The 26747-nt window shown below is 40.7% G+C and overlaps 1 protein-coding gene across 3 annotated transcripts in view; it reads right to left on the bottom strand.

Annotated features, from left to right (window-relative positions):
- Positions 1-3339: 3339 nt before the first annotated feature.
- Positions 3340-26747, bottom strand: part of CERS6 (ceramide synthase 6) — a 318202-nt gene continuing 294794 nt past the window's right edge. Inside the window, exons 9-11 of one of the 3 annotated variants that reach the window (XM_059928028.1) lie at positions 12402-12558; positions 11820-11843; positions 8725-8929 (exon numbers count right to left, since the gene is read on the bottom strand). In XM_059928028.1, coding sequence (XP_059784011.1) covers positions 8777-8929; positions 11820-11843; positions 12402-12558 — 334 coding nt within the window. In that variant the 3' untranslated portion in view covers positions 8725-8776. Of the gene's footprint in view, positions 8930-11819; positions 11844-12401; positions 12559-26747 lie in introns of all 3 variants that reach the window. The other 2 variants (XM_059928029.1, XM_059928030.1) reach the window with 2 other exon arrangements.

Raw genomic sequence — 26747 nt, 5'->3', positions numbered from 1 at the left:
ATTTATGCATTCTATGTACATATCCCTAAAAGCCCCAGAAATAGATTATGTGTATGAATCAGTCTTCATTGCAGAAGATGAAGGATGTTAACTTTTTGCCATATTATGATACCCTTGAAACTTTTCTTCCTTTTTGTTGGAAAAAAGGGATTAACATAATAAAAATTTCATCGATGGTTAGAAAAAGAGGTGATTAAGGTAAAACGAGGCCCTTAGGGTGGGCCCTAATTCAGTATGACTGCTGTCCTTCAAAGAAGAGATTAGGACACAGACAGATACACAGAGAAATGACCATGTGAAGATACAGCGAGAAGGCAAGCCAAGGAAACAATCAACCCTACTGACACCTTGATCTCCGACTTCTGTCCTCTGTAGAGAAAGGGGTTGCAGGGGGGATAAATTTCTGTTAAGTCACCCAGTCTGTGATATTTTGTTATGGCAGCCCTAGCAAACTAATGCTCGTTTCTTTGTTTTCTTTTTTCCTTTTCTTACTAGATTGGAAGTTCCATGAAAGCAGGAACCATACCTGTGTTATTCACCCTTCTATTCTTAGTGCCTACAACAATTCCTGGCACCTAATGGGCACTCTATAAATATTTTTAAATGATTGAATGATGCAGCCAGGAACCTAGGACTTTGGTGTTCAAGTTATCTCTGGCTAGGCCAATAGATTCATTATTCATTAATTAAAAAACAAACAAAACTCTTGCCTAAAGAATTGCTTCAAGACTTAAGTCATGGGTCCCAGTGCTTAGACCTTCTCACCCCATATTTTTCACAATTCCATTTGATTAATTCTCCAGCTCTTCAACACCCTCTCTACTCAGTTCTTCTGTTTGTTTCTAGACACTCCTCTAGCCTGCATCTTTCTCCGCTGATGCCCTGCACGCCTGGGTCTGGGAAGCTGGTACCGCAGGTGGCTTCCCTTACCTGGGTCCTGCCACAAAACCCCTCAGCTTTTGTGTCCCCAGCACCCGTGAGAGGAGGTGGCCCACACACAGGGAAATGCCGAGTTCAGAAAGACTTGGAGACAAAGTGTGATCTCATGCTCACCCTGTTTCCTAAGAGATGGAATGTTACTGTTGATAGCTCAGATCTCACCAGCAGTCTCCTAAGCGGGTTCTTTCGTTCTGCTAACGTTCTTTGTGCCCTATTACCTGCCAGGCCCTAGGTGAGGCTCCAGTAACACCACCAGCTTTATGCTGGTTATTCTGTTTGCCCTCCAGCCCCTACCTCCCATCAGATCTCTGCTCTACCCGTGGGAGGTGGACCTCTGCTACCCACATCTCCCTGGGTGCCCACTGGCAGCTTTCTGGCTGAGTTCAGCCAATGGTGGCACGAGAAAGCAGGAAGAGAGAGATGTCAGAGATGTTGACTCCCCATCCAAGTTTCCAGCTCCCACAAGGCAGCTTCTCCATCCACCCCCTCCCCAGGGGGCTAACAGCTTCCCATGCTTGCTGGCCTCTGGGTGCCTTACCATCCAGTTTGACCTTATAGTCCTGCCCAGGCCTCTGAAAATAGTCCTTGGGTTTAAGTTTCTTCCACTCAACATCTACTAGTGACTTGTTTCCTGCCTGGACTCTGAAACACACTTTACATAATTCTTAAACTACAGTGTTTAGGAATGATGTAACTTTTCTCTCCTCATGCTACAGCGGCTTTGGGGATAATCCAGGATGTGGTCCTCAAGCTCGTCACTGAGGTGATTAGTTCTGAGGGACCACCCTGCACCCTAGTAGATCCTGGTGCGTGACCCCGCTGTCGGGTTGTCCTGCCATCTTTCACCGTTGTGGACACTGCCGCCACTGCTCCAGGTGAAGCAAGTACAGGGCTGGTAGAAACAGAATTAGGGGGCAGAAATCATATGTGCCTTGGATGGATGTGGCCCAGCAATAAGGAAGGGGGCCCAAGAGAAGCTGAGTTGCATCGTGGCTATTTGGTAGAGATGCTTGCAGAATTAGACTCTGCTGTGTTAACAGAACTGGAAAAGTTCTTGGTTTCCCCAAATGGTGCATTTGCTTATAGTCTATCTTTCTGTACCTCAGAGAAATTCTGGTGGTTTAATTTATTACAATAACTCATGCTTGGAATCAGAATGTTGTTGGGAGTGGTTATAATATTTGTAAGATTTTTAATAGGCTGTCTGCTTTATTTTTTATAATGCTGCTGGTGGTGGGTGTGTCTGGTTGAATGTCAGTGCTATTTTTATGGCTCTTGAGATATGAGATGACATAAGCTTAAAGCAGAAGAGCAGCTGGGGAAGACACAGTTACACAGGAAAGACAAAGAGGGAGACAAGGTCTAACAAAGTGGGGTATAGACCCCGAGAAGATGATGTCAGCCAAGCTCCTATGAGTGCACATACTCTGAGGGACAATCTTGTGTGTGTTGTGCTTTGTGTTGTTTATCCTAAGTGCCTCTTTTATAGTTTGGAAAAATTAGTACAGTCTGATATATCTGATCTGATATCTTTATAAATTATATTTTTCCAGAATGAAGTACTACATAAAACTTAACTTGAAGCTTTTATATCTTAATTTGCAAAGAGATACTATAACATAGATATATGTTATGTATGTGTGTGTATATATGAGTTTGTTAAATTAACCTTTGTTAAGTGGAGCACAGGGTGTCGGATAGTGAACCGACAACAGAGTTCAACAGACCACAAGAGAACTTGAAATAGAGAGGTTTATTATTCACAGGTCCTGGGGGAGGTATATGGCACACCTGAAGGGGCCACATAGGGAGGTCAAGGCAGGGTACAGACAGAGAGAAAGAGACAGGACCTGGGGCACATGCTTTTACTAGGGTCCACATGTGGAGTGCTTTGGGGTCCCTGGTCTATGGCCAGATCAGTCAATTCAAGCCAAAAGAGGGAGGTTTTGGTAAGCCCTCTGGGGGAGTCTTATCTAAGGGATGCATAAGGCATACAAGCAGTGGGAGGCAGGAGAGACTGTTGATCACAAGGGCTGAAGTCATATATCGGGGACTTACATTTGCTTGTGACTCTGGGCTGCTATTCAGGACATGCACCTGTATGAGGGGCTAGTGTCAAGTTACGGTCCCTGCAGGCTGCGTGGCAAACAAAACGGTTGCTGAGGCAACACCACCATCAAGTAGCTTAGCTAAATTCTCGACAAAATAACATATAAATAGAACATTATATGGAACGTATAAATATTACATCCTTTTTTGTAATCATAGCGACTACTGGGATTTGAGGAGGCTTACAAGAAACTCATAGGATGATGTGAGGATAAATCTTGTCCAGGAAGATGTGACATATTACCAACACAAGCTCGGTAGTGCTTACAGAAAAGGGCATTTACACTGTACTCTTAATACTTATCTTTATTATGAAAGTGTTTTCGAAGTAAAATGATCCTCATTATAATGATTGCTTCCAGGGATCAAGAATGAATAATTATATTTTCATATAAAAATCAGCAACACATAATAACAATACATAAAATAATTCTAATTGGCTAACAGTACATCATTCCATTTCTGACAGAGATGCTCAAGCGCTGAATTGTCTTAACAAGTAAGGTTTTGTCACCTATTCTATTTCTCACAGCAAGTTGAAAAAAATCAAATCTCCAAACTAACCACCTTCCCCTTGCATGACACCAAATGGCTATGGAGGTAACTGATCATGTGGGTAAAGAGGTGATGAAAATCATGAGCTCAGAGGCTTTATGAAACTCTGGGAAATCAAACTTGGAGGGTGTTTTCCATGTTTAAATTAATGAAGCGCTAAGTTCCAGAATCACCACATAACTGTTCCTATTACAGAGCTAATTTCTCTTTGGCAACTAATCTTTAAAAACCCCTAATTTTTAAGAGCAGTTTTACAATGACAGTTTTAAAAAATTACTGTAGATCCAAAAGAAAAAAAAGTCTCTATAAAATCTAATTTTTCACTTAACATAGAAATCACACCAACAGCTGTTGTTCCCTGGTTTCCAGGCCATGCAACATATACTGAAACAGGAAGCCAAGCTTTCATGGACTTGTGTTAAGGAAAACAGGCTCACGTGGGCACAATACTTTTTAGGAAAAATGGAATCAGGCATAGAAGGAAGTATGGTACACAACTGATCCAAAGGCTATTGGGAAATTGATAGCAGATAAGTGACAATATTCTGGCTGCCTTTTATTAAGAGTCCCAGGAGACTTAAAGGAATGTGAGTGAAAGATAAGACAGATCTTAGGCTAGTGGTCCCCTCCCATTGCTTCCTGGGCAATCTTGAGACTGTCTAGTCCTGTGGAGACACCATATGATGGGCTGTCTGCCTGCAGAGACTTTGATCGGATGGGGTCTCAGCTTGTGGCCATTTGGTAATGTGCTCCTTTCAAAGGCTTCAGGTTGAACTCACGTTGGAAAGACTAAGTTCTCCTTTGGGTGTCTACAGATCTTATTAACAGTTACTTATGATGTTTTGTGTTCTCTAACACAATTTTCTCCATAAAAACCAGCATCAGGTATGCTCCCTCTGAGCGCATGTTAGAGGCGTTCCAACAGCATAGAGTGGACCAGTGAACAGGCCTCCTCGGCATCTACTGAGCGCCCCCTAGGGGACGGGAGGGGACCATGCATACAAATGCAAACCACAGGGCCTTTTTCTGGCCTATTACTAATGAAGAATTAAAATGTGGCCACAGCGAACCAGTGCTCATTACTATCTGGTAATTTGATAATGGTACAATTTCATTTAACCAAGAGAAACTTATCCCTACTTTGGGGACAACAATAACTTCATTTAAAAAAATATCTTGCTGCATTTTGCGTGAACTGTTTGTGACTGACAGTACTCCTTCCATGGACAGCACACAAGTGCAGACTTTGATCTCATTTGATCTTTTTTATTTTAACGTTAGGAACATTTCAGGGCTACTAATATTTATCTACAAAGCAGGAGTGAGCCAAAGACAAAGAAAAAAAAAGTAAGCTAATTAGAATCTTAAGATCTCAAATAGCACATGAAATGTAAACATTTAACCTCTTATTTCCAAAGGATTTCTTGAAACTTCTTTGGACATAATGATATCATCACACATACTGATAAAGAGAATTATTTAATACCTTCAGAATTATTCTGTATGCTTTTCATACTTCAAATTAAGAAAAAAATACTCAAATATTCAGGCAACTTTGGCATTAACATCTCCAAGAAGGGGACAAAAATAACTACCAATGCAAAAATCATGAATAGATTGGGAACAATCACGGGTGTCCATAAAGTTCTCTTGGAAGAGCTCTTTTGTAAAGACTCAGGTAACTTGGAATGAAATGTGATTTTTTTCCTTTGGCCCAGATAAATGAGGTTGAAGAATATAGAGTGGAAGATTCAGGCCCTTTCTACCTAAGGTGCAAGCATTTAGTCTGCTCAAATTCAAACGCTATCCAATACTCAGAACGGAAAGTCTGGTAATAGAACTGGACATTTTGAGATTTACCCACCGTTTTGGCTAAAGGTGACCCGATTTTATCCCACTAAAGAGTTATTTCTCTCACCCAATTGCTTGTTTTCTTTGGAGAGCCTATCTTTTTTCCTAGTTCATCTTTGTCAGATGCCTGTTTCATTATCTGATGGTACCTCAGGATACCATCTGTCTAGCAGCGTAGCAGGAGTTGGATGCTAATAAAATCCTGGGGTGAAGCAGAAATCATGTGCATTTTTTCCAACACTTAGTTTAACAATCCAAAGTAGTTGCTCCCCCATTCTCAACATTCGTATCACTTAGTTTGGAAATGGGAACTACTTAGATGCTGACTTTAGGGCCTCCATGATCTTAGCTCTGAGACAAAGAGGCTGAAGGAGTCTACCACTCTCAGCTGTCGGGGGGCCATGAACAGGAAGTGGAGAAGGAGGTGGGAAGTTTCTATTGCGCATGGCAGATGGTTTTCATGAAAAGGATATGGATAAGGACGAGTCAGTGATATTTTGGTTTTATCATGTTTTTTTGAGAAACATACAGGTACATACATAGATCACACATTTTTATATCATTTATTGACCCAAGGCCAAATTCTACTTGATTTTCTACATTTTTTCTCCCTCTAATCAATCTACAAAAGCTATAGAATTGGAGAATAAGATATTACCTTTTCTAGACTCCTTCCTACATATCTCTTTGTACCTTGGGAAGGTTTGAATATGACCAGGACAGGCTAAGTTAATCAATGGGAAACAACACTCTTACTAAACCTACAGTTTACTTTACAAAATCCACTTCCAAAGCTATGGCTTGGCACAGGTAGAAGATAGGCGATCTCACATATTTTCCTCTCTCAGCCTTATCAGGCCACCATGGGAGAGCAGTAGACAAGATATATTATTCTTCATCTCAAAAGACCTACAAACACCATTCTGATTAGTCAAAAAGAACTCTTTGCCTTAAAATGTAAAATGAAATAAAAATCCACAGATACATAGAGGACTGCGTTAAGTTACTGCCATTGGTCAGAGAGGCTCTGAGAATTCTCAATCCTTCTAAGTGACTTTTGGGAAAAACAAAAGATTGTTCAGATGTCTTTGCTAAGGACAGACTTAATTTTCTTCATTTCATGCAAATCTTCTAAACCTTTAATTTACAAGCTGATCTTCTGAAATTATTTTTCTGTGCTAAAAGTGTCAGATGATTCAAAGTTGAACACACTGTGGTTCTCTGGTTTATTTCACCCATCAGGGGACTTGCTCTAGACACTAAAGCAAGGCACGAGTCATTCTTCTGTTCCATGTTTTAGTTGATAAGAAACTTTCACCATCTCAAAAATTTTCAGCTATAACATGCTTGCTGTTTACTTTTTATATATCTGCATTTTAGCAGATGTTCAGATGACTTAACAAGTATATTTGGTATTTAATGATCGGTCTTACAAACACGACCATCCACAAATTACACTCCTAGACATATCCCTGTTCTGTGAAATAAAATAATAAGGCTTTACAAGAAGAGTTAGTTATACTGTTTCCTCAGTAAACAAGCAGACATATTTCCAAGGCTCTTCAATCATTACTATGGACCATACCAAAAACACACTATTTTATAAGCAGGTGGGAAAAGAGTTAACATTACAGCGTGAGGTTTTTGTTTGGAAGTATTAACACTCATGTTGCACACTGTGGGCACAAAACTTTATCTCAATTTTTTAAAAAAACTGAATTGAATATGAATGGTTTTGAGCAGGACATGCACTTCCTAGTATTTTGCTGTTCCCTTCACTAGCCCTGACTTGCACATTGATATCACTGCATTGTGGTTTGGGACTCTTTTTTTAGAAGATGGTCTTTCTGATTTATGAAATAAGTATTTATAATACCTTTTTATTCCCTCTTACTAAAAAGCTGGTTTCAAGAAAAGAGATAAAATCTTTGGTTTATGTGTATGGTTTTCTTATCTATACATAAATAACACTGCCCTGTAGGAGACTATGGAAACTTATTTTTTCAGTTATCTTTCTCATTGCTGAGTAGAATTTTTATTTTTATTTTCTGGAAATAGCTCCCTTTGAACAAAAATTCCTGGAAACTGAGCAAGTTCTTCAAAGAAGCAAACAAAAGGACTTAGAGTGTAACACTGTTCAGTTTCTAGTAACAGGAAATTCTGTTATGTTATGGGTTATGTTTAAGGAGAAAAGACAAAGGGTAAAATGGTCTTTCTCCCATTGGCTTTATTTTGCTCAGAAAAATAAAAACATCAAGATCAAATACTAGATAGGGCGCTTTCTTGAAAGCTGGTTGCGGTAAAGTGCTTTGCATTAGAGGTGACTTTTGCCAACTCTTGGAAGTCTCCTTTTTCTCTCCCAAAATATACTAAGCTTCTTTTTTTCATGACATGGCAAAAGACGGCGCTAATTACAGGGGTAGTGGTAAAACCTGGTTGAAATCTGCTGCTCTCTTTGTATTATTCTCAGATCATGGGACAAATTCCCAGTAGGAAGAGTGACTTCTTTGTTTGTAACCATGACCTTAAGTCTTCCTTCAGAGCCAGAGCACTGACCCCGTAATAGAGAATAAAAAAATCTCTGTAACCTCCAAAGTTAATCCCCAGCTAGCTGCCATTCTCACTGAAGAAATCTTGGCTGTGTGAATAAGAAATGACATCTAATCCAAAGCAATTTAATACACAACAAATTTTTTAAGTCCTCCAATAACCACAGTCTTTAATTGGAACAGCTAATTGACCACGAAGAGTGACAATTACAAAACTGAGCTCATCCTGTTTCAACTTTACACTGGGAGAAAGCTCACTGAGACTGTACAGGCCATTTCGAAACAGGCACTGTAACACAAAGAAAGCAAACCTATTTGGAGCTGTACGAGAATCCTGCACTGGGATTTGCTTGCTCTAAGTGACCAATTAAGCTAATGCTCCTAGCGGACTGGCTTAGGGGAATAGAAAGGGGTAGAAGCAGATCGAGCGTCTCCCTCACTGTCATGAACCCAGAGAGTAAAAGGAGTGAGGAAACCCTCTTTTGTCCACAGATTCACAAACAAATACAAAAAAATAAATAATATTCTAAGACAGTACAAATGCAAATACTGTTCCCTTGTGCCAATTACATAAAGCATGCCTACATATACAGAATGGTAATTCTTCCTCATTCACAGACAGGACATATGGCAGTGCACTATTCAAAATGCTTTGATAATCCTAATTTTTGTTTCTGGTGCTGAGAGATTATGAAAGGAACTGCATTTGCAACTTATTAAATACTTCCAGGAACAAACAGTTCACTTTATTTGGGACTTGTAGTTTTGAGTAATTAATCATCCATGGAGCAAGGGCCAGTGAGGAGATACCCGTTGGTACCACTGGTCCCAATGGTGGTGGTCGCAGCATGGGGGTTATTCCCTGGAGGTTCCGAGTCCTCCTCATCTGAGCTAGACTCAATATCGCTTCGATCATCCTTGGACACCTGTGGAATACGAGAAGGTGAGTGCAGCCAGCTCCGAAGGAACCGTTAAGGTATGGCATGCTCAGAAGTATATGCACAATCATACATGAAGAAAAACAGATCTAAATATTTAAAAAATCAAAGAGGATAGGAACATTGCCATAGTAATAAGTTCCCCTTCTTTGGAGATAGACATTTGGGTGACTAAGTCAGTTATCAAGGAATGTAGGTGGATTTAGGCATCACAGGGGGCTAGCTTTGTTGACTTCCTTAAGGTACCTTTGGATATTGAGAGTGTACTAGACCATGAACCCCACTCTTACTGGCAAAGTGGCATATGGTACTACTGGAAGGGCACTATAGGAATTTGGTACAAATGGGTCCATTTATTCTCTGATGATCACATTCTCTTTGAGAATCATTTAAAGTCAGCTCTTTTTCTTTTTCTTTTTTTTTTAATAAATTTATTTATTTATTTGGCTGCTTTGGGTTTTCGTTGCTGCGTGCAGGCTTTCTCTAGTTGTGGTGAGCGGGGGCTACTCTTCGTTGCGGTGTGCGGGCTTCTCATTGCGGTGGCTTCTCTTGTTGCGGAGCACGGGCTCTAGGCGCGTGGGCTTCAGTAGTTGTGGCACGTGGGCTTCAGCAGTTGTGGCTCACGGGCTCCAGAGTGCGGGCTCAGTCGTTGTGGTGCACGGGCTTAGTTGCTCTGTGGCATGTGGGATCTTCCTGGACCAGGGCTTGAACCCGTGTCCCCTGCACTGGCAGACGGATTCTTAACCACAGAGCCACCAGGGACGTCCCTAAAGTCAGCTCTTAATTAACTACACTAATGGAGATATTCACTAGCTCTGTTCACTAAAACATCATTCTTATTTGGCTTTTTAATGCATTCTTTGATGATTTAATTTTTCTTTTTTGTCTGCTAGAATTAAGTAGAAATTTTGTTTTGTATACCACATAACAACTAATGGCAGCAGGAGGCATTTGGGGCACTTGCTGGGTGAGGTCTAGTTGAAAATATTTCCCAAGAAAAATCTACTGGCTCGATCATCATGAATTGGCTCCCATCATTTCAGGGTTCTTCCCTCCTCCATTCAGACTCTACAAATCATGAGTAAGGCACCAGGATATAAATCTATATGTTACCACAAAGGATGAAAAAAAATCATACTGTCTCACAAGGAGGTAATGTAGGAAGAAATTACAGAAATACTCTACTGCTTTTAAAATTGAAAGAGTTTGAACCTCCTACTCTATGTCTACATCATGGTAAACATTTTTACCCCACAGGCCTTAAGACCTTTGAGTAACTGCGTGCTGTTTACTTATTGTCTAAGCGGGGGGGAGGGAGGGGGGTAGCAATAGGGACCTGGTGGCTTGCTTGGCTTCATAGAAAGTTTCCCAGTCTAGTTCCTTATGATTCTCTAAGAGGTGGGTTGGGAAGTTGGCAGAATCCCCTGGGAGGCTTTTCAGAATGAACTGGGTTCCACATCTCATCCTCTCTGTCACCGCTACCCCCCAACCGGAGAACCCTGGAATCCACTGCCCTCCCAATTTGAGAAGCCACCATCACTGCAGGAGAACGTCACCTCCGTCAGGTGGGGTGGGGAGGGGACAGGAGAAAGTCCTGAGCTGAGCACTGCTGCTCCAGCCTAAGCAGAGATGACTGAGTAAATACATAAAAATGGACCTCACTCCGATGGCCCTTGAGATGAGATGAGACTCACAAGGACCATCTCCAAGAAGATTTAGATACTGAAACACCAAAATGACTAGATTATAAGGATACTTTAACTTCAGAAAAAATGGGTCACAAAGACAGCATTAGAATGAAAGCTCTACTACGTTTAGAAATCCATTAGTCATAAATTAAGCTGCTAATAGGAAAGAAAACTCCAGTTTCAGAGAGCGATTAATTTACATTTGCATGCTTAGTAAGATTATTTTTAATTGCATTTGGAAAAAAAATCTATACTTATGTTACCTCTAAAGAAAGGAACGATTTAGAATATCCCAAAATAACCCACAGGAAAATAGAGTCCACTACTCATGGCCAAAGATGAATCTTACTGTCCTAGGTGAACAGCAAATTCAGTTAAGATATTCTGAAGCCTGAGATTTGAAATAAAATTGACTGTCTCCTAATAAAGTTGAAGGAGTAAACTCGAGAGAAGACAGTGTATCTGGTGGAAATAGCAATGCAATAAGGACACAAATCATCTAATCTACAGCCTCCTTGCATCTTCAGTTACCATTATCATATTGACAGTATTGTGCACATTGATTTAATTTGTATCCAAATGAGGACAGGAGCGTTTTTTAAAATAGAAATACATGCTCATTTTAAAGAGTACGAGGTCACAGAGAAAAAATGAACTTTTGCTTTTAAACAATTCATTGCTCAAAATATTTTCTATTTACATAGGAGCTGATGCCGAGAATTAGCTTCATAGTACGTGACTAGATGTCCCGAGCCCCGGCGGAAGGGGCTCACAAAGCGGTCACGTGCTGCCCCGCTGCCCAGGGCAGCCCTGGCAAAGAACCGATGCTCTGGCCTCCCTTCTGGAGCGCGTTGATCCTCTCCCCAACTTAGTTCTGTTTCTCCTACTTCACTTTGGTCTATTTCTGTTTTTTAGCTGACATGTTGAACACCAATGAAAGAAATCCATCTCCTCCGTTGGATCATGCAAAATTTAGGAGAATGAAAGCTCACACAAAAGGTCACTAACTGAGCTGTCCCTAGCATCCTTCACAGCTGGTGGGAGCCACACCTCGGTTAGAGCCTCCAGGCAGCGCCAACAGATTAGACAGAACAATATGCATGGAAACAAAAGCATCGGAGTGCCCCGCCAATGGGCTAACGTGGGACCCAGGACTGGCATAGAGAGAGAGAGAGACGTGAGAAACTTACATGTAAAGGGTTCCACTTCCCAGACTTCCAGGTTGGCAGAAGGAAGAGAACGAACAACGAAAGTAAGAAAATGTCACAGAGAACGTTCCAGAAAAGTCACTGCTCTACACAGAGGGCTTGAGGCCTGGGAAGCTTTATTCAAATCAGCTTCATGAGCCCATTTTTAACCAAAGGGATTTAACTAAATTTTTACTGACAAAGTCATAAATGGTCATACTGCATCAAGCAACCTTTTCTCATAAAATAAAAGAATTATTAAATTTCTGTTTGGTATAAGTATAATCAGAGGAGGACCAAGGGAGACAGAGAAAGGGAGAGTAGGAACACAACAAATAATATACCTCCACTGAATCTAAAATTATAAATGCAGATCATTCAGCAAAGCGATGCTACATGTAAAACAATCAACTAAACAGAAGAAAATGAAAGTTTGTATTGTGTTTCAAAGAGGTTATGCTAAACCTTGAAGGAGAAAAAACAGTTTTGATGAAATTCTAAATAATAAATAACGTTCTCGTTGATTAGAAGAACACAAAACCATAATTTTCTGGGACATATTAGAAAGGGTGAGTTTTATCTTACCTTGCCTTTTGAAATAGCTTTGCAAGCTATTTTTACGATCAAGTAAGACCAGAAGCAGTTCAAGCCTTGTATTACCAACAGCAGTAGGTTAAAAACCCACCAGGAAGGGTAAGGTCCAACAATCTCCCAACTTTCAAATAATGTGGTATTTAACACCCTAAGGAAAAGGAGAAAGTAATCATTGAACACAGCTTTTCACTTTGCCTTCAAAGGAACTCTAGTTACTGCAAAGAAGCACAAAGTCAATGATATCCACTGACTACTCCCTGCAAGGATGGTCTGAAGGCTGACAAGGTACTTAGAAGAGTCATCACCGGAACGATTCCCCTGGTGGCATAACATTCCTTTGGATTCTAGCTTGAATAGTGTACTTATGTTCCCATTCAATTTTGTTGTCATTTCTTCCATTAATTTTCATTACGTTTTCAATTGATTCTATTTCTCACTACTGGTTAAAAGGCCTGTATCATCCTTGAAGTTGCTTTTGGCCTTTAAATAAGTGTGAGGAATACCATTTAATAACATTACATTGCAAGAAAAAAAAAAAGACTAATTAATTCCAGAAACACTAGTTAAGTTTAAACTGTATGCTTAGCACAGTGAGTTAGAATATACTTAAGACCTAATCCCTGTCCTCAAGTGGTTTATAGTCTAGTAGGGGAGCCTGTACTGGGTCCTGAATTTTGTAAGCCTTCCCCTGGGAAAGAACTGGCAACTGAAAGATATCATATTGAAGTGATGTCTTGAGATGAGTGTTGGAAGGATTTTTTTTTTAATTATTAGAATATAATGAATATACTTAGTTGTAAGAGTGTGCACTCGAGGCAGGTGGAAGTATGTGAAGTAATTGGTTCCCTCTGTTATCCAGCATCAGGACCAGGATGGAGCAGCCACCTGGGGCAGATACAGGACGGCTGGTTTCAATGCTTGGCTCTCATCCTTCCTGTATCTGCTCCTAAGCCTTATGGAAGTTGATTCATGCCTTCTGGACTCATACTGCTGCCACACAGAAGCATGGTAGCCACAAAATTTTGGAATTACTCTCACTTCCTTGCTTTCCTCCTTAGCTCAGTGATGGGCTGGTTTGGAGATCTAAGTGGACTGACAAAACTCATCAAAGTGTATTTCCACCAACTGTCCCTGCAGTGCTTTGCCGGGATCCTCAGGAGAGGTTAGGTGGACAATACTCAGTGACTAAGGGGGAGGGGTGGAAAAACTCTTGAATGTAAGACACGGACCACTCATACAAGAACAGAAGGCACATACACAGAAAATTTTAATATAAGAGTGTGATGAATGCTTTGAGAGAGGTTAAGAAAAGTACTTGGTGAATTCACAAAAGGAAAAAAAAAACACATTTATTTGAGTTGGGATAAGAGGTAAAGAAAAAAAGGAGAATGAATAATAGACATAAACGGGTTCCCCATGCCCAGTTTCAGCAACCTGCATTCATAGACCAGAATGAGACAAACAGAGTGTGTCTCTAATCCTACCGTATTAGTTATCTCTCAAGAACAATGCTCAATACACATAGATTTAAAATCCTAAAATCAATAGTATGGAGCTGAATTTGACAATTCATTAAAAGTATATTACTCTGTGATATAGTAGTATTCATTCTGGTGGAGGGGGACCAACATTAGGAAATCTATTAATATAATTATCACACATCCATAGGCCAAATTGGCACAAACCTAATTATTCCAACTGCACTGAAAGACATTTGGCAATGTTCAATTCTCCACTGCTGATGTTTAACACCTGGAACTTAAAGCACTTAATATGATTTTTATCCAGCTCAACTCAGCAGTGGTCATAATATTTAACAAATACCAGAGTTACTGACTTTATAATTAGGAACAAACCACGGACAACCAGCATCACCATTATTATTTAACCCTATTCTGGTAGTTCTGGCTGTTAAGTATGGTAAAAAGTCAGAGTTCATTTCAAATAATAGGCATTACATCTCTGTAACTATTTCAAACACAGCAAACAATCAAAATCTCCAATAACAGGTAGTGGTTAAAAAACTATGAAGATATTCCAGAAATTATAAAGTCACTCACAATATTAAACATGTTTCAAGAGTTTCTTATGATAGAGAAAAATCGTAATATCTCAGTTCCATAAAATAAATATATATTTGCACATACACACAGAAAAAGTAAGAGAATTATAATTCATTGGAAGGAATTAAAGCCATTATAGACTTTCTTTCTTTGGTGGATTAGGGAATTTTTGTATTTTCTTCTTTATATTCTTCTCTTTTCCAAATCCGTGACAAATAATTAGGACAAAATACAAGTTATTTATAAAAAGGAGTAAGTTAGGATAATGTGTATATTCCTGCCTTGTTTGTTATCCCAAGAGGCAGCCATGTCTTTATACACAGTTTGCAGGCCACGGGACAACAGGTCTAAACAAAGATGAACTCCACGACAGCGAGGGAGGCCTTACATACCTTATGCTTTTCTATCTCCAGCACCTTGCAAAACACTGCGAAGTAATTTGCTCGCTGGACCTGATGGCTGACAGACTGTGTGTTTGTTCAGTAATCAAATCAATAGATATGCACAAGACAACTCGAGAATAATCACAATAATTTTATTTCAGAACCAGCTCTGCTTCTTGACATATTAAACACGTTGACCTTCAGAGGGAATTTAGTTTCATTTGAACAGAAAGAGGTCCTGTAGAAATGGCAACCATGACTGCGTGATGCTACGCATTATAAATTAGCCTTTGCTGAATTATAAGTTTGAGAACCTTTCTCACCATTACAGTTTGCTTGGCTTATTATGAACAGAGTGTCATGCAGTCGCTGGTGACATGATAGTCACATTAATTTCTGAAACACTGCATCAGAATTTACAGGCTTTGCCATGACAATCAGTGGCACCTCTGAAATGCCACTCAAAAGTAATGGGATTTCTTTGAAAATTGACTTGGCTGCCTGCAGAGACAATTGAGAAAAAACAATCAGTGCACCAAAGAGCTATACCTCTCAGTGAGAAGCTTGGTAAGGAAAACAATATATGAGGAATTGAGAATGAGGAGAGAGACATTATGCCACTTGGATTCTGAAATACAGCAAACCCAGGAAATGGCGCCTCTGTTTAGCCACAGAATGTTTCTGATGAGAAAACTGTCCCCTTTTGGGCAAACTATTAAAATGGTGATTACAGGATTTTATCCTTTCCCAGAGGTTAGCGTTAGGAGTACATACTTTAATGACGTCATTACAAATCTATGGTAACAGGGCTCTGAAGAGTGGTTATCTCTGAGGGAGGATTGAGGGGACAGGGCAGGAGGGAGGCTAATGGAATGCTGGAAACATTCTCTATCTTGATTCAGGTGGTGATTATGCAGATTATACATATGCAAAATTTTACAAATGTAAAAATGTATCATGAAGATTTGTGTACGACATTGTGTGCATTATACCTCAATAAACTAAAATGGAAAAAAGTACTCTGGGGCAAACACTGCCAATTGGCAAACTCTTTGGCTTGCATAATTACTATAAATCAGTGTTTCTACCCCCCCTCCCCACTAATTTGGGGTCAATATATGGCTTCTAAGAAAATAGATTTTTTTCTTTCCCCAAAATAGCCTACAGCATCAAACCTCCTCCTGCTGCTCCAATCAAGTGGTGGAGAGTTTGGAAGCATAAGGGGCCAGAAAAGACCATTTTCCTTTTCATTAATGTTAGGGTCACTTAACCACTAGATGGCGCATCACGCATGTACAAAGAGTGCTCAAGTAGGTCTATTCTGCCAGAACCTTCTGCCAAAGTCTGGGTCCCAGCATAGAAATCACTCCATCTTTAGGTTACACCTTCCTTTCTAAGAATCTTCCCCAACAATGGAATGAAGAGGTTCCCATCTGTGCTTCTTTCTTCCTGTGTGATTCCCAATAGAAACGATGCCTGCAGGGCAAAGCGCCAAGCAATTCACTGGTGATGTAAAGATGCACCACTTACCACCCCAACAGCTTAGCCCTGATGGGTTATTTTAATGGCTGTTTAATGAATCATAAGAATTTAATTTGACTTGCCCTATAGTTACTTTTGCTCAGTTTTACCCTTTATGGATTTTTCATCTTAAATTTGATTATCACAGAAATATGTATATATAGGCTATGTGGGGATAGGAGGAGGGGAATGTATACATTCATGCAGAAAAGTTTAGCCACTTTTCCTTAAGCAAAGAAAAGTCAGAGTAGTCTCATTTTAATACTATATTTAAGGCTTAATGTGACTTCTGCTTGCCCCTTAAACCTCAGAAGTCCAGAAGTCTTCTACTGCCATAGAGCACAGTGTGAAAAGATCTCCACTGGTGTCTCATTCAGAAAAGCTATAACCAATGCTTTTTTTTTTTTTTTTTTAATTTTTATCGTGACTGCCAACTCAAAAGTTTATCTTTAGTATGCAAAGTTAGATAAATATCCTTACTTTCCGCTCCATATATCTTACTTTAAAAATATTCCAGTGATTTAGAGGCAGGATCACATAATGGTGGTTGAGTTATTAAAGATGACAGAGGCCTAGGTGCTCTCACTGTGTGAATGAAGTTACAGGTGGACGTTTACGATAAGGCCATGGCAAGTAATCATAAGCTTTGCCTGCGCCCCTTCCTCTTCTACCCCCACCAAAGAGCTCCACCTGAGCCTTGGTTGTGTGTTTCTGGAGTGATCTATAGAGAAACCACAATAATTAGATCCATGTCAAATATCCAAAGAGAGCCAAGATTGCTTCTCAGGGAGAGTCAGGTTCAGGGCCTCACGCTGAGGATTGCTGCATGATGCCAGTGAGGGTAGATTAAAAAGGAAAACTTGTTTTACAGTCAAAATTAAGGTGTTCTTTACTTCAGAGCTTTTGAATGGTCTTGACTTTGCTTTCCCAGACAGACCGCAGTATATTTCAGGATGTGTGTGTGCTTCTCTGGCATTTATTTTCATTTGACCTACACAAAACATAAATGAAAAGTAGATTCTACCTAAAGCTTATCCATAATCTACTGGCATGTTTTGCTCATTTTAAAGTAGATGGTAATAGAAAAGCATTTAAAAGGTACTCTCAACAGAAACCATGGACACTTAACACCTGAAAAAGAAAAGTCAGGTAATTAATTCACTGTTATAAGCAATGCTCTTTGTCCTGGTTTTTCTAAAGTAATAAAAGCTCCAGACTTAAGAACAATTTGGTCAAGCGTTGTTGGGTAGTCAAGGCTGCTAGACAGCAGAAAACCTTGCTCACAATGCCTGGATGCCTAATTATCTCGAATAATAGATTTGCAGCCTGTAGCAGACACAGAAGTAGCTTCTCTATCCCTGAAAGGAAGCTGAACTTGAACCCAGAGGGACCATCTGTCTTTCCTCTAGCAATGGGCATATCAGTTCTGTCATATTCTTATCTGAGTAAGACATGGGGATCAATTCATTTATTTTTACTTTTAGGTCACAGCCTGGCCAGACTTAGACATTGATCCCTTATATCACAGGAAGTTTGTCACTAGTAACTTCCTGGCTGGGGTGGATTTTTTTCTCAAAATGAGTCACTGCCCTCTTGGTGCCCCATTTGCTGTCCGTCTGCCTGAGTTCCCAACCCCTCCACGGCCTGGTCTGCCTTTCTATGTTCCTCATCTCCCAACCTGAGTTTCCCTAGCGAAGAACATGTCCTTCAGGCTGTATCCTGATTCCAACATACTTACTTTCAACCCTCGTCTTTGTTGCCTACGTGCCCCTAAAACAGACTTGTCTGGTTCTCAATAACTGCTCTTTTTTTAAAGATTTTTTTGATGTGGACCATTTTTAAAGTCTTCGTTGAATTTGTTACAATATTGCTTTTGTTTTTTATGTTTTGGTTTTTTGGCTGCAAGGCATGTGGGATCTTAGCTCCCCGACGGGGGATCAAACCCGTACCCCCTGCATTGGAAGGCGAAGTCTTAACCACTGAACTGCCAGGGAAGTCCCCATAACTGCTCTTTATTGAGTAACTAGTATGTGTTGAGCACTGGCCCAAACACGTTATATACATTGTTTTACTTAATCCTTTCAACACCTCATACAGAAGAATCCCCATATAGTAGAATTCTTACACTAGGCTAATATCTATTGAGCTTTATGTGTCAGGAACTGGGCTCAGGCTTTAATGTGCTAACGCATAATCCTCATGAAATAAACCCTACGTGATAAATTCTGTTTTCAAAGTAGGTATTATTATGTCTATTTCACAGATGAAGAAACTGAACCACAGGTTTGTACTGTAGGCCCAACATTGTCCCCACTGTTGGGGACACATATTCGTGGGCCTCAAAGAACTCATCATCTAGTTGGGGAGCTGGGGATGGAATATAAATTGGCATATTGTATTTAGTGGGTAATGTTACCACATGTATCAAAATGTACATACCTACTGAGTCTATGATTCTATTTCCAACCTTTTGTCCTAAGGAAGAATTTCAGGGATTTGGAAGATTTAGCCATAAGGATGTTCATTTAAATATTATTTATAGTAGCATACTACTTGAAACATCCTAGATGATGTTTACAAATAGAGTACTGATGAATAAACAATGACCTTCTCAGAAGATGGAATATTCTGTAACCAATATAATTATGTTATAGAAGAATACTTAATGAAATGGAAAAATGCTTATAGTACAATGTTAAATGAGAAAAACAAAGCTATAAAACAGTATGTGCAGAATGATCGCATTTTGGTAAAGAAAAAGATGTAATTTTAAGCATATAAAATGTTAGAAACAAAGACATCAAATTATGAACAGTGGTTATTTCAGAATTATGGGATTGGGATTTTTTTTTTCTTCTTTGCGGTGTTTCATATTCCATAAAATTTCTGTAATGAATATTTTAGTATAACATGTATATAACCCCACACATAAATATCAGTTTAAGTTAAAGTTTGAGGAGACCATAGGAGAATGATAACAGAGAGCCAAGCGCTAACAGAAGCCTCTAAAGGTCTTAACTAGGGCAAAGAGGGCAACAGATTTTCGCAGAGCTGGACGGATTTCCCAAAAGCCAGCTCACTAAGTCTCAGAGCCGCACAGGGGCGGCCTGGCTTGGCCATAAGCGGTTCTCCTCAAAGTCCCAGCTTCCTGCTCCAGACAAGAAGGCAGTGACTGACGGAACCTGTCTGTGGTCACACCAGCTGGTGCCCTCTGTCCCCTCAGGCTGGCACGTTTTATGTGAGTAGGGGATGGCTGGCTCTGGGAGGGCCGAGGAGGAGAGCTGCTGGCAGGGCAGAGCAGGGCGTCCCAGTGGCGGCAAGGTCCCTGCCTCTCCGGGATAGGTCTGTTCACAGCGCTGCCTCCAAAGACAGATGCTTTTATTCCCTCTGAACAAAGGAAGCAGCTCTCTAGGTTCATTCGTGGTTATGGGTGTGGAGATTCTGAGACGGTAGAGAGGCCAACTTGAACACACATCATAAGCACATTTGATCGCCTTTGTCCCTGGAATGGGGCTTTGTTGGCATGCTTGGAGCTGTTTTTGTCAGAATTCCCTGTTTTTGTTAGAGCTTAATAACTGGCCTAAGAACTGTGAAACCTGCCTGATCTCTGCACTCTCCTTCTGTTACCTTCTTATTTCATGATTCTGTGGAAGAAATGTGTTTTGCAAGATATAAGAGAGAGCTTCTGGAAACTATGGGGGCAATACCTGCAAATCTTGTCTTGGGGGCAGGAAGAAACGGAAACGAGGAAGGGGAAAGGAAAGAGAGAGAAGGCGAATGGGCGGATGGGAAACGGGCAGACAGAGGGCACGAGGAGACAGGGGACCTGCTTCCCTGAGGCACTGCTCACGTCTGTAACTTGAATCAGGACCAGGCCTTGCACAAACTCTGCGTGACATTTAATACCACACCATTTCTGGGATTACATGTTACACTGATAAAAAGAGAGCCACAAGACAAATAGTTGTGCCCTGGAACTTAGGAGGGGGAAATGGCTGTGCAAAGCTCAGGGCCTGAAACTCAAAAGCTTCTTCCACCTGTCACTGCCAGGCTGGGAATCTGCCGGGTGTGATTTATCTGCTGGCAAACTCAGCGCAGGTACATAGTCTAACAATTTACTGAGGAAGAAAGAAATACAAACCCTGCCTTGGAGAGAAGGACGGCTGAAATGCAGCAAACCCAGAGGCCTCCCCCCGACAACCCCATCTGACTCAGGTGGTCCCAGGACAGTCGTTCAGCAAGGGCGTGCAGACTCAGGAGCTGGATAGCAAAGAGTTCTTTTGCAGAAATCCCAACTGCAAACATATCAAGATAGTGGCCCTCGAGACAGTGGTTTTATTTGGTAAAACTTATCTTCGAATACAGTGTACAGTGTCCTAGGGCAGCGGTCCCCAACCTTTTTGGCACCAGGGACTGGTTTCGTGGAAGACAATTTTCCCACGGACGGGGTTGGAGGGGGCGATAGGGTTTGTTCAGGGGGTAGTGTGAGTGATGGGGAGCGCTGGGGAGCGATGAGGAGCGGCAGATGAAGCTTCCCTCGCTCTCCCACTGCTCACCTCCTGCTGTGAGGCCCGGTTCCTAACAGGCCTCGGACCAGGGCTTGGGGACCCCTGTCCTAGGGGGCTTCATCTAAACGGCAAAAAAACAATTTAACTGACAGGACAAGACACCCTCTCTGCTCTTACTAGTTATAGCGTGCTTAACTGTGCTTATCCATTCAACCTCAATTACTTCTTTCCATAGTCCCTGGCCATGAATAGAATGTTTATAGTCAATGAGATGAATATAAGACTTCTCTTGGGCTTCCCTGGTGGCGCAGTGGTTGGGAGTCTGCCTGCTAATGCAGGGGACACGGGTTCGAGCCCTGGTCTGGGAGGATCCCACGTGCCGCGGAGCGGCTGGGCCGGTGAGCCACAACTACTGAGCCTGCGCGTCTGGAGCCTGTGCCCCGCAACGGGAGGGGCCGCGATAGTGAAAGGCCCGCGCACCGCGATGAAGAGCGGTCCCCGCACCGCGATGAAGAGTGGCCCCCACTTGCTGTAACTGGAGAAAGCCCTCGCACGAACCGAAGACCCAACACAGCCAAAAATAAATAAATAAAGTAGCTATAAAAAAAAATTAAAAAAAAAAAAAAAAAAAAGACTTCTCTTCTCACTGACAGAAATAGCAATAGCCAAGGCCATACCTTAAATCACAAGGGAAATTTCTTACACACCATTGGCTATCCGTGTGTACTGGGCCTAGCACCTTGTTAGGAGGTTTGAGCGGTATTTGGGTAGCATTTGATGCAGCTTTCACTCACATGCATCATAGATGTTGATGATCAAAGTGCTACATCATCAATGGAGAAGTAGGCAAAGGATATGAACAGACAGTTCACAGAAGAAATACAAATACAAACGACTTATGAAAACTTGGATGAAATGTTCCACTGTGCTTATAATCCAATGAATACAAAATTAAAACAAGAGATATGTATGCCATAGTTTTTGGGATGATGTGTCATGACATCTGCAACCCACTTTCAGATGATTTGACAAATGTAAAAGAAATGCATGTGTGTAAAAGAAATGCAATGGGTACTGCAAGGGGTAACAGTTGATGAGTGCAGGTGGGAGTATATGAGTATTCATTATATATTTTTTTCAAATTCTCTGTGGGTTTGAACATGTTCAAACTAACAAATTAAATTAAAAGAGAAAACGTTTAAACTATCAAATCAAAAGGCATAGAGTGGCTGAATGGATAAAAGAACAAGACCCATCTATATGTTGCCTACAAGAGATTCACTTCAGAAGTAAGTACACACAGAGACTGAAGGTGAAGGGACGAAAAAGGATATTCCATGTAAATGGAAATGAAAAGAAAGCTCAAGTAGCTATACTCATATCAGACCAAACAGACTTTAAAACAAAGAATGCAATAAAATCAAAACGAAAAGGCAACCTACTGAGTGGGAGATGTTTGCAAACCATACACTTGATAAGGCTTAATAGCCAAGCTATATAAAGAACTCATACAACTCAACAACAACAAAACAACTCAATTAAAAAATGGGGAGAGGATCTGAATAGACATTTTTCCAAAGAAGACATACAGATGGCCAACAGGCACATGAAAAGATGTTCATCATCACTAATCCTCAGGGAAATGCAAATCAAAACCACAGTGAGATATCACCTCACACCTGTCAGAATGGTTATCAGGAAAAAGACAGGAGTAACAAGTGTTGGAGATGATGTGGAGGAAAGGAAACCCTTGAACACTGTTGATGGGACTATAAACTGGTGCAGCCACTATGGAAAACAGTATGGAGGTTCCTCAAAAAATTAAGAATAGAACTACCATATGACCCAGCTATTCCACTTCTGGGTATTGACCTGAAGAACATGAAAACACTATTTTGAAAAGATACATGCAAAATGGAAGCACTCTAAGTGTCCATCAATAGAGTGAATGGGTAAAGAAGATGTGGTGTGTATACACACACACACAATGGAATATCCCTCAACCATGAAAAAGAGTGAAATCCTACTATTTGGGACAACATGGATGGACCTTTTTTTCTTTTTGGAAGAGTAAACTATTTGTTTTTTATTAAATGAGTAAACATTTATTATTCAAGTCACATATTATTTGACATTTCTTGCAAGCAAATAACTCCTTAGAAATTCTGTGATTGTGAAAATTAGACTGTTATAACTTACTGTATTTAAGATTGTGTTAATTGCCTCTGACTTCTTTGAACTCAGACACCCCTAACTTCATACACTGTTTCCTACTGAGAATAATCTTCAAACTTTATACTGATTAGAACATGGATGGACCTTGAAGGTGTGATGTTAAGTGAAATAAGTCAGATAGAGAAAGTCTAATGCTGTATGATTTCATTCATATGTGGAATCTAAAAAAAACAACAAACAGACAGAACAAAATAAAAACAAACTCCTTGATCCAGAGAACAGATTAGTGATTATCAGAGGGGAAGCGGGTAGGTGAAGTGGATGAAGGGGGTCAACTATATGGTGATGGATAACTAGACTTGTGGTGGTGATCATTTTGTAGTGTATACAGATGTTAAACTATAATGCTGTATACCTGAAACTTATACAATTAAACTATCAAATATATGTAAAAAAGAAGATAAACCACTGTGCTGCCAAAAATAAAATAAAAGCAACGCTCTTGTAAGTGGCTGGTCAGGTGTAAATTGGTGAAATCTTTATAGAAAATTTGGCCATACATATAAATATTTTTAAATTGTTTATGCTCATAAATTTACTTTTCCAGTTATCTATCTTTATCTTTAAATAAATACATTGTCAACAAATTTAAAAACATACTGTTTTTAATGGCAAAAAAGAAACAAATAAATGGTTAAAATGTGTATCTGTATGGTAGAGTGTTATTCATACATTAAAATCATCTCTTCTATTTAACAACATGGGAGAATCCTCACAATTTAATGAAAAGTGAAAAAATCATATTAAAATCATATGCAGTATGATCTCCAGTTTTCATATGTATGTGTAAATACATGCGTATATAAAATGCGATTAAATTGTGATTAAAAGAAAATATTCTAAAATGTTCACATTGGCTACTTCTGATTCTAGGAATTTAAAATAAAAGATTTTCTACATGTATGTAGTATTCTTAGAGAAAACACTTAAGAACTTTTTTCAAGGATGATGGTCTAAAAAACTTTAACCCTTTCAAGTTAGTTCAAAAATACCTATTTGTGTTCCACTCTCAGCGGGGGAACAGGTGAAGCTGAATTTTCGGTGTCGGGCCTGAACACCTTTAGGAATGCCCAAGGTGTACACATGGAGGGGAGCTCGAATCTGAGCCACACTTGTTGGTTTTAGGATTCACATTTCTATGAGCGAGTATCCTTCGCATGGCACTCAGATGGTACTAAAGAAACAAATCCAAGAAGAAAAATCCCAGGAGGTCAGATGGACCTTCCCGATTATTCTGCCCAACTCTTCCTTTGACTCAGATCTCACCTGGAACATGATGGCAAGACATGGCCTTCCACTTGCATTCTTGTCCTGGGACCCCCACTGTGAGGGTGAAGAGTCTAGGGTGAAGCATATAGCAGGTGCTCCACAAATACTAATTTTCTGGCAAATATTTTAGGTTAACAAGTAAATATACATGTGATTTCTGGAGTCTGTATAATTATATATATATATAAAACATGTCCACTGACAATGTTCAAAATCAGTTTTTAATCGGAATGGTGTTTTCCAGTTTAAAACTAATTCCCCTTAATCTGTAGAATTTAGAAACCTGGTCTCTCCGAGTCCCACCTTGTGCCACGTGCTTCAGTGAGGCTGCTCTGCAGGGCGGCAGTTCCCAGGCCTGCTGTTCACTGGAATTCCCTGGGGAGCATTAACAGTACTGATGCCTGTGACGGCCTCCAGAGACTGTAATTCAGACGGTCTGGGGCATAGCTTGGGTGGTGCAATCTTTAAATGGTCCCCAGGGCTTCCCTGGTGGGCGCAGTGGTTGAGAATCTGCCTGCCAATGCAGGGGACACGGGTTCGAGCCCTGGTCTGGGAGGATCCCACATGCCGCGGAGCAACTGGGCCCGTGAGCCACAACTACTGAGCCTGCGCGTCTGGAGCCTGTGCTCCGCAACAAGAGAGGCCGCGATAGTGAGAGGCCCGCACACCGCGATGAAGAGTGGCCCCCACTTGCCGCAACTAGAGAAAGCCCTCGCACAGAAACGAAGACCCAACACAGCCATAAATAAATAAATAAATAAATAAAAATTAAAAGGTCCCCAGATGACTCCAATGTGCAGACAAGTTTGGAAACTGCCTCTTTTGTTCTCTATTTCCCTTTTGTACTTGTTTTTTTTTTTAAATCTACAAACAATTCTGAATAACTTTTGATGATCCATTTCTGCTCTCAGTAGACGTGATGACTGCAGGTCATTTATGATTGTGTGTGGCTGCATGACAGTTACCAGGCTGTGCATGAAATGTTTAAAATTTTGTCCCCTCGCCCACTTTAATGAGAGCAATAGCACCCTGGCATCAGAATCCCCAACTTTGAGGTTTCAAACTGCCCCAACTCAGAGACAGTTGAGGACCCCCCTCTTCCCAGCCCCTTGCTTACACTCCTTTGGGCTACACAAAGCTTATGTTTAACCCCCCAGGATTTTGCAGAAATTGTCCTTCGAAGAAAGGGTCTGAAGCATGAGCTTGTAAACTCATTCAAACAATAAGTAAAGCCCGATGCAAAGGAGGGAGAGTGTCCACAGAACCAGATCAAGAAGCCCAAAGCTGGAAAAGAAGATGGCGCCCTTATCCCTGTCCACATATAATGGATATTAAAAATGATTCCAAACCACAAAACAATAAGAAAATCCCTAAAAATCTTTTTCTCTTTTGGCATGGGGAATCAAGTCAATTCTTGTTGAAATGTAAAAATATTTTTAAAAAATGCTTACGGCCCACTTTGCTTGTGTCCTAAGCACACACTTAATTGATCTATTAGGCACCCAGCATGGAGCGTCCTTGGTGAGTGTTTGTGATTCATCACCCAGTTACGATGACTTGGGTCACTGAGCAACCATGGTGCTGAAGAGAGAGCAGTGTTCATGATAGATTTTTACTTGATAAGAAGAGTCCCCTTTAGATTCAGTCAATGTCATCAAGTTTCCTAAGATATATCACTGGGCTTTTTATGTTTAAAACACCAGAGGAGACTATATAAAAGATTTTCACGTTCATTTTTGAAAAGCAACTCTCACACGGCTCCAGCTAGTAACTCACTGTCTCTTCGACCTTACCTCAAGTTGCCCCTTCCATCAGGATGGCAAATATAAATATGGATACAAATATTACCCTACTTCTCTAACTGGGAGGGTTAGGAATGGCCCCAGGTAGTGTGAGGCCCTGGGGCCCTGGGGCAAACTATCCCTTCCTCACCTAGGATATCGAGACAAGGGAAAATCAGTCTGCCTGGAGAGGCAAGCAAAGTCCCAAATAAGCATCCATCCCAAGAAGAAGGGTGTCGAGGGGCAGCAGGGAGCCGTCCTACTGCTCTGTAGCAGTGACGCCGAAAGGTCTCAGGAATAATCATAACTGTTTGAATCACTCTCCTGCCTTCAGCCTTCTAATCACGGCCCACTGCAATAAGAATAAAATCCCAAACACATCCCAAGGCCCATAAAAGTTCCTAACCTGGACCTCTCCTACCTCTCCAACCTCAACTCTGACCATCTCCCTCTTGTTCATCAAGCTTCTTTCTGTTTCAGAAATAGGCCAACACTGTTCCCACCCCAGGGTGCTTGCACTCGCAGTTTTCTATGCCTGGCCTCCTCCTATGACTTGTCCTTTAATGTGTGTCTGTTT

This window comes from Balaenoptera ricei, chromosome 7 (genome assembly GCF_028023285.1).
Source record: "Balaenoptera ricei isolate mBalRic1 chromosome 7, mBalRic1.hap2, whole genome shotgun sequence".
NCBI lineage: Eukaryota > Metazoa > Chordata > Mammalia > Artiodactyla > Balaenopteridae > Balaenoptera > Balaenoptera ricei.
This window is presented reverse-complemented; position numbering and strand designations above follow the sequence as displayed.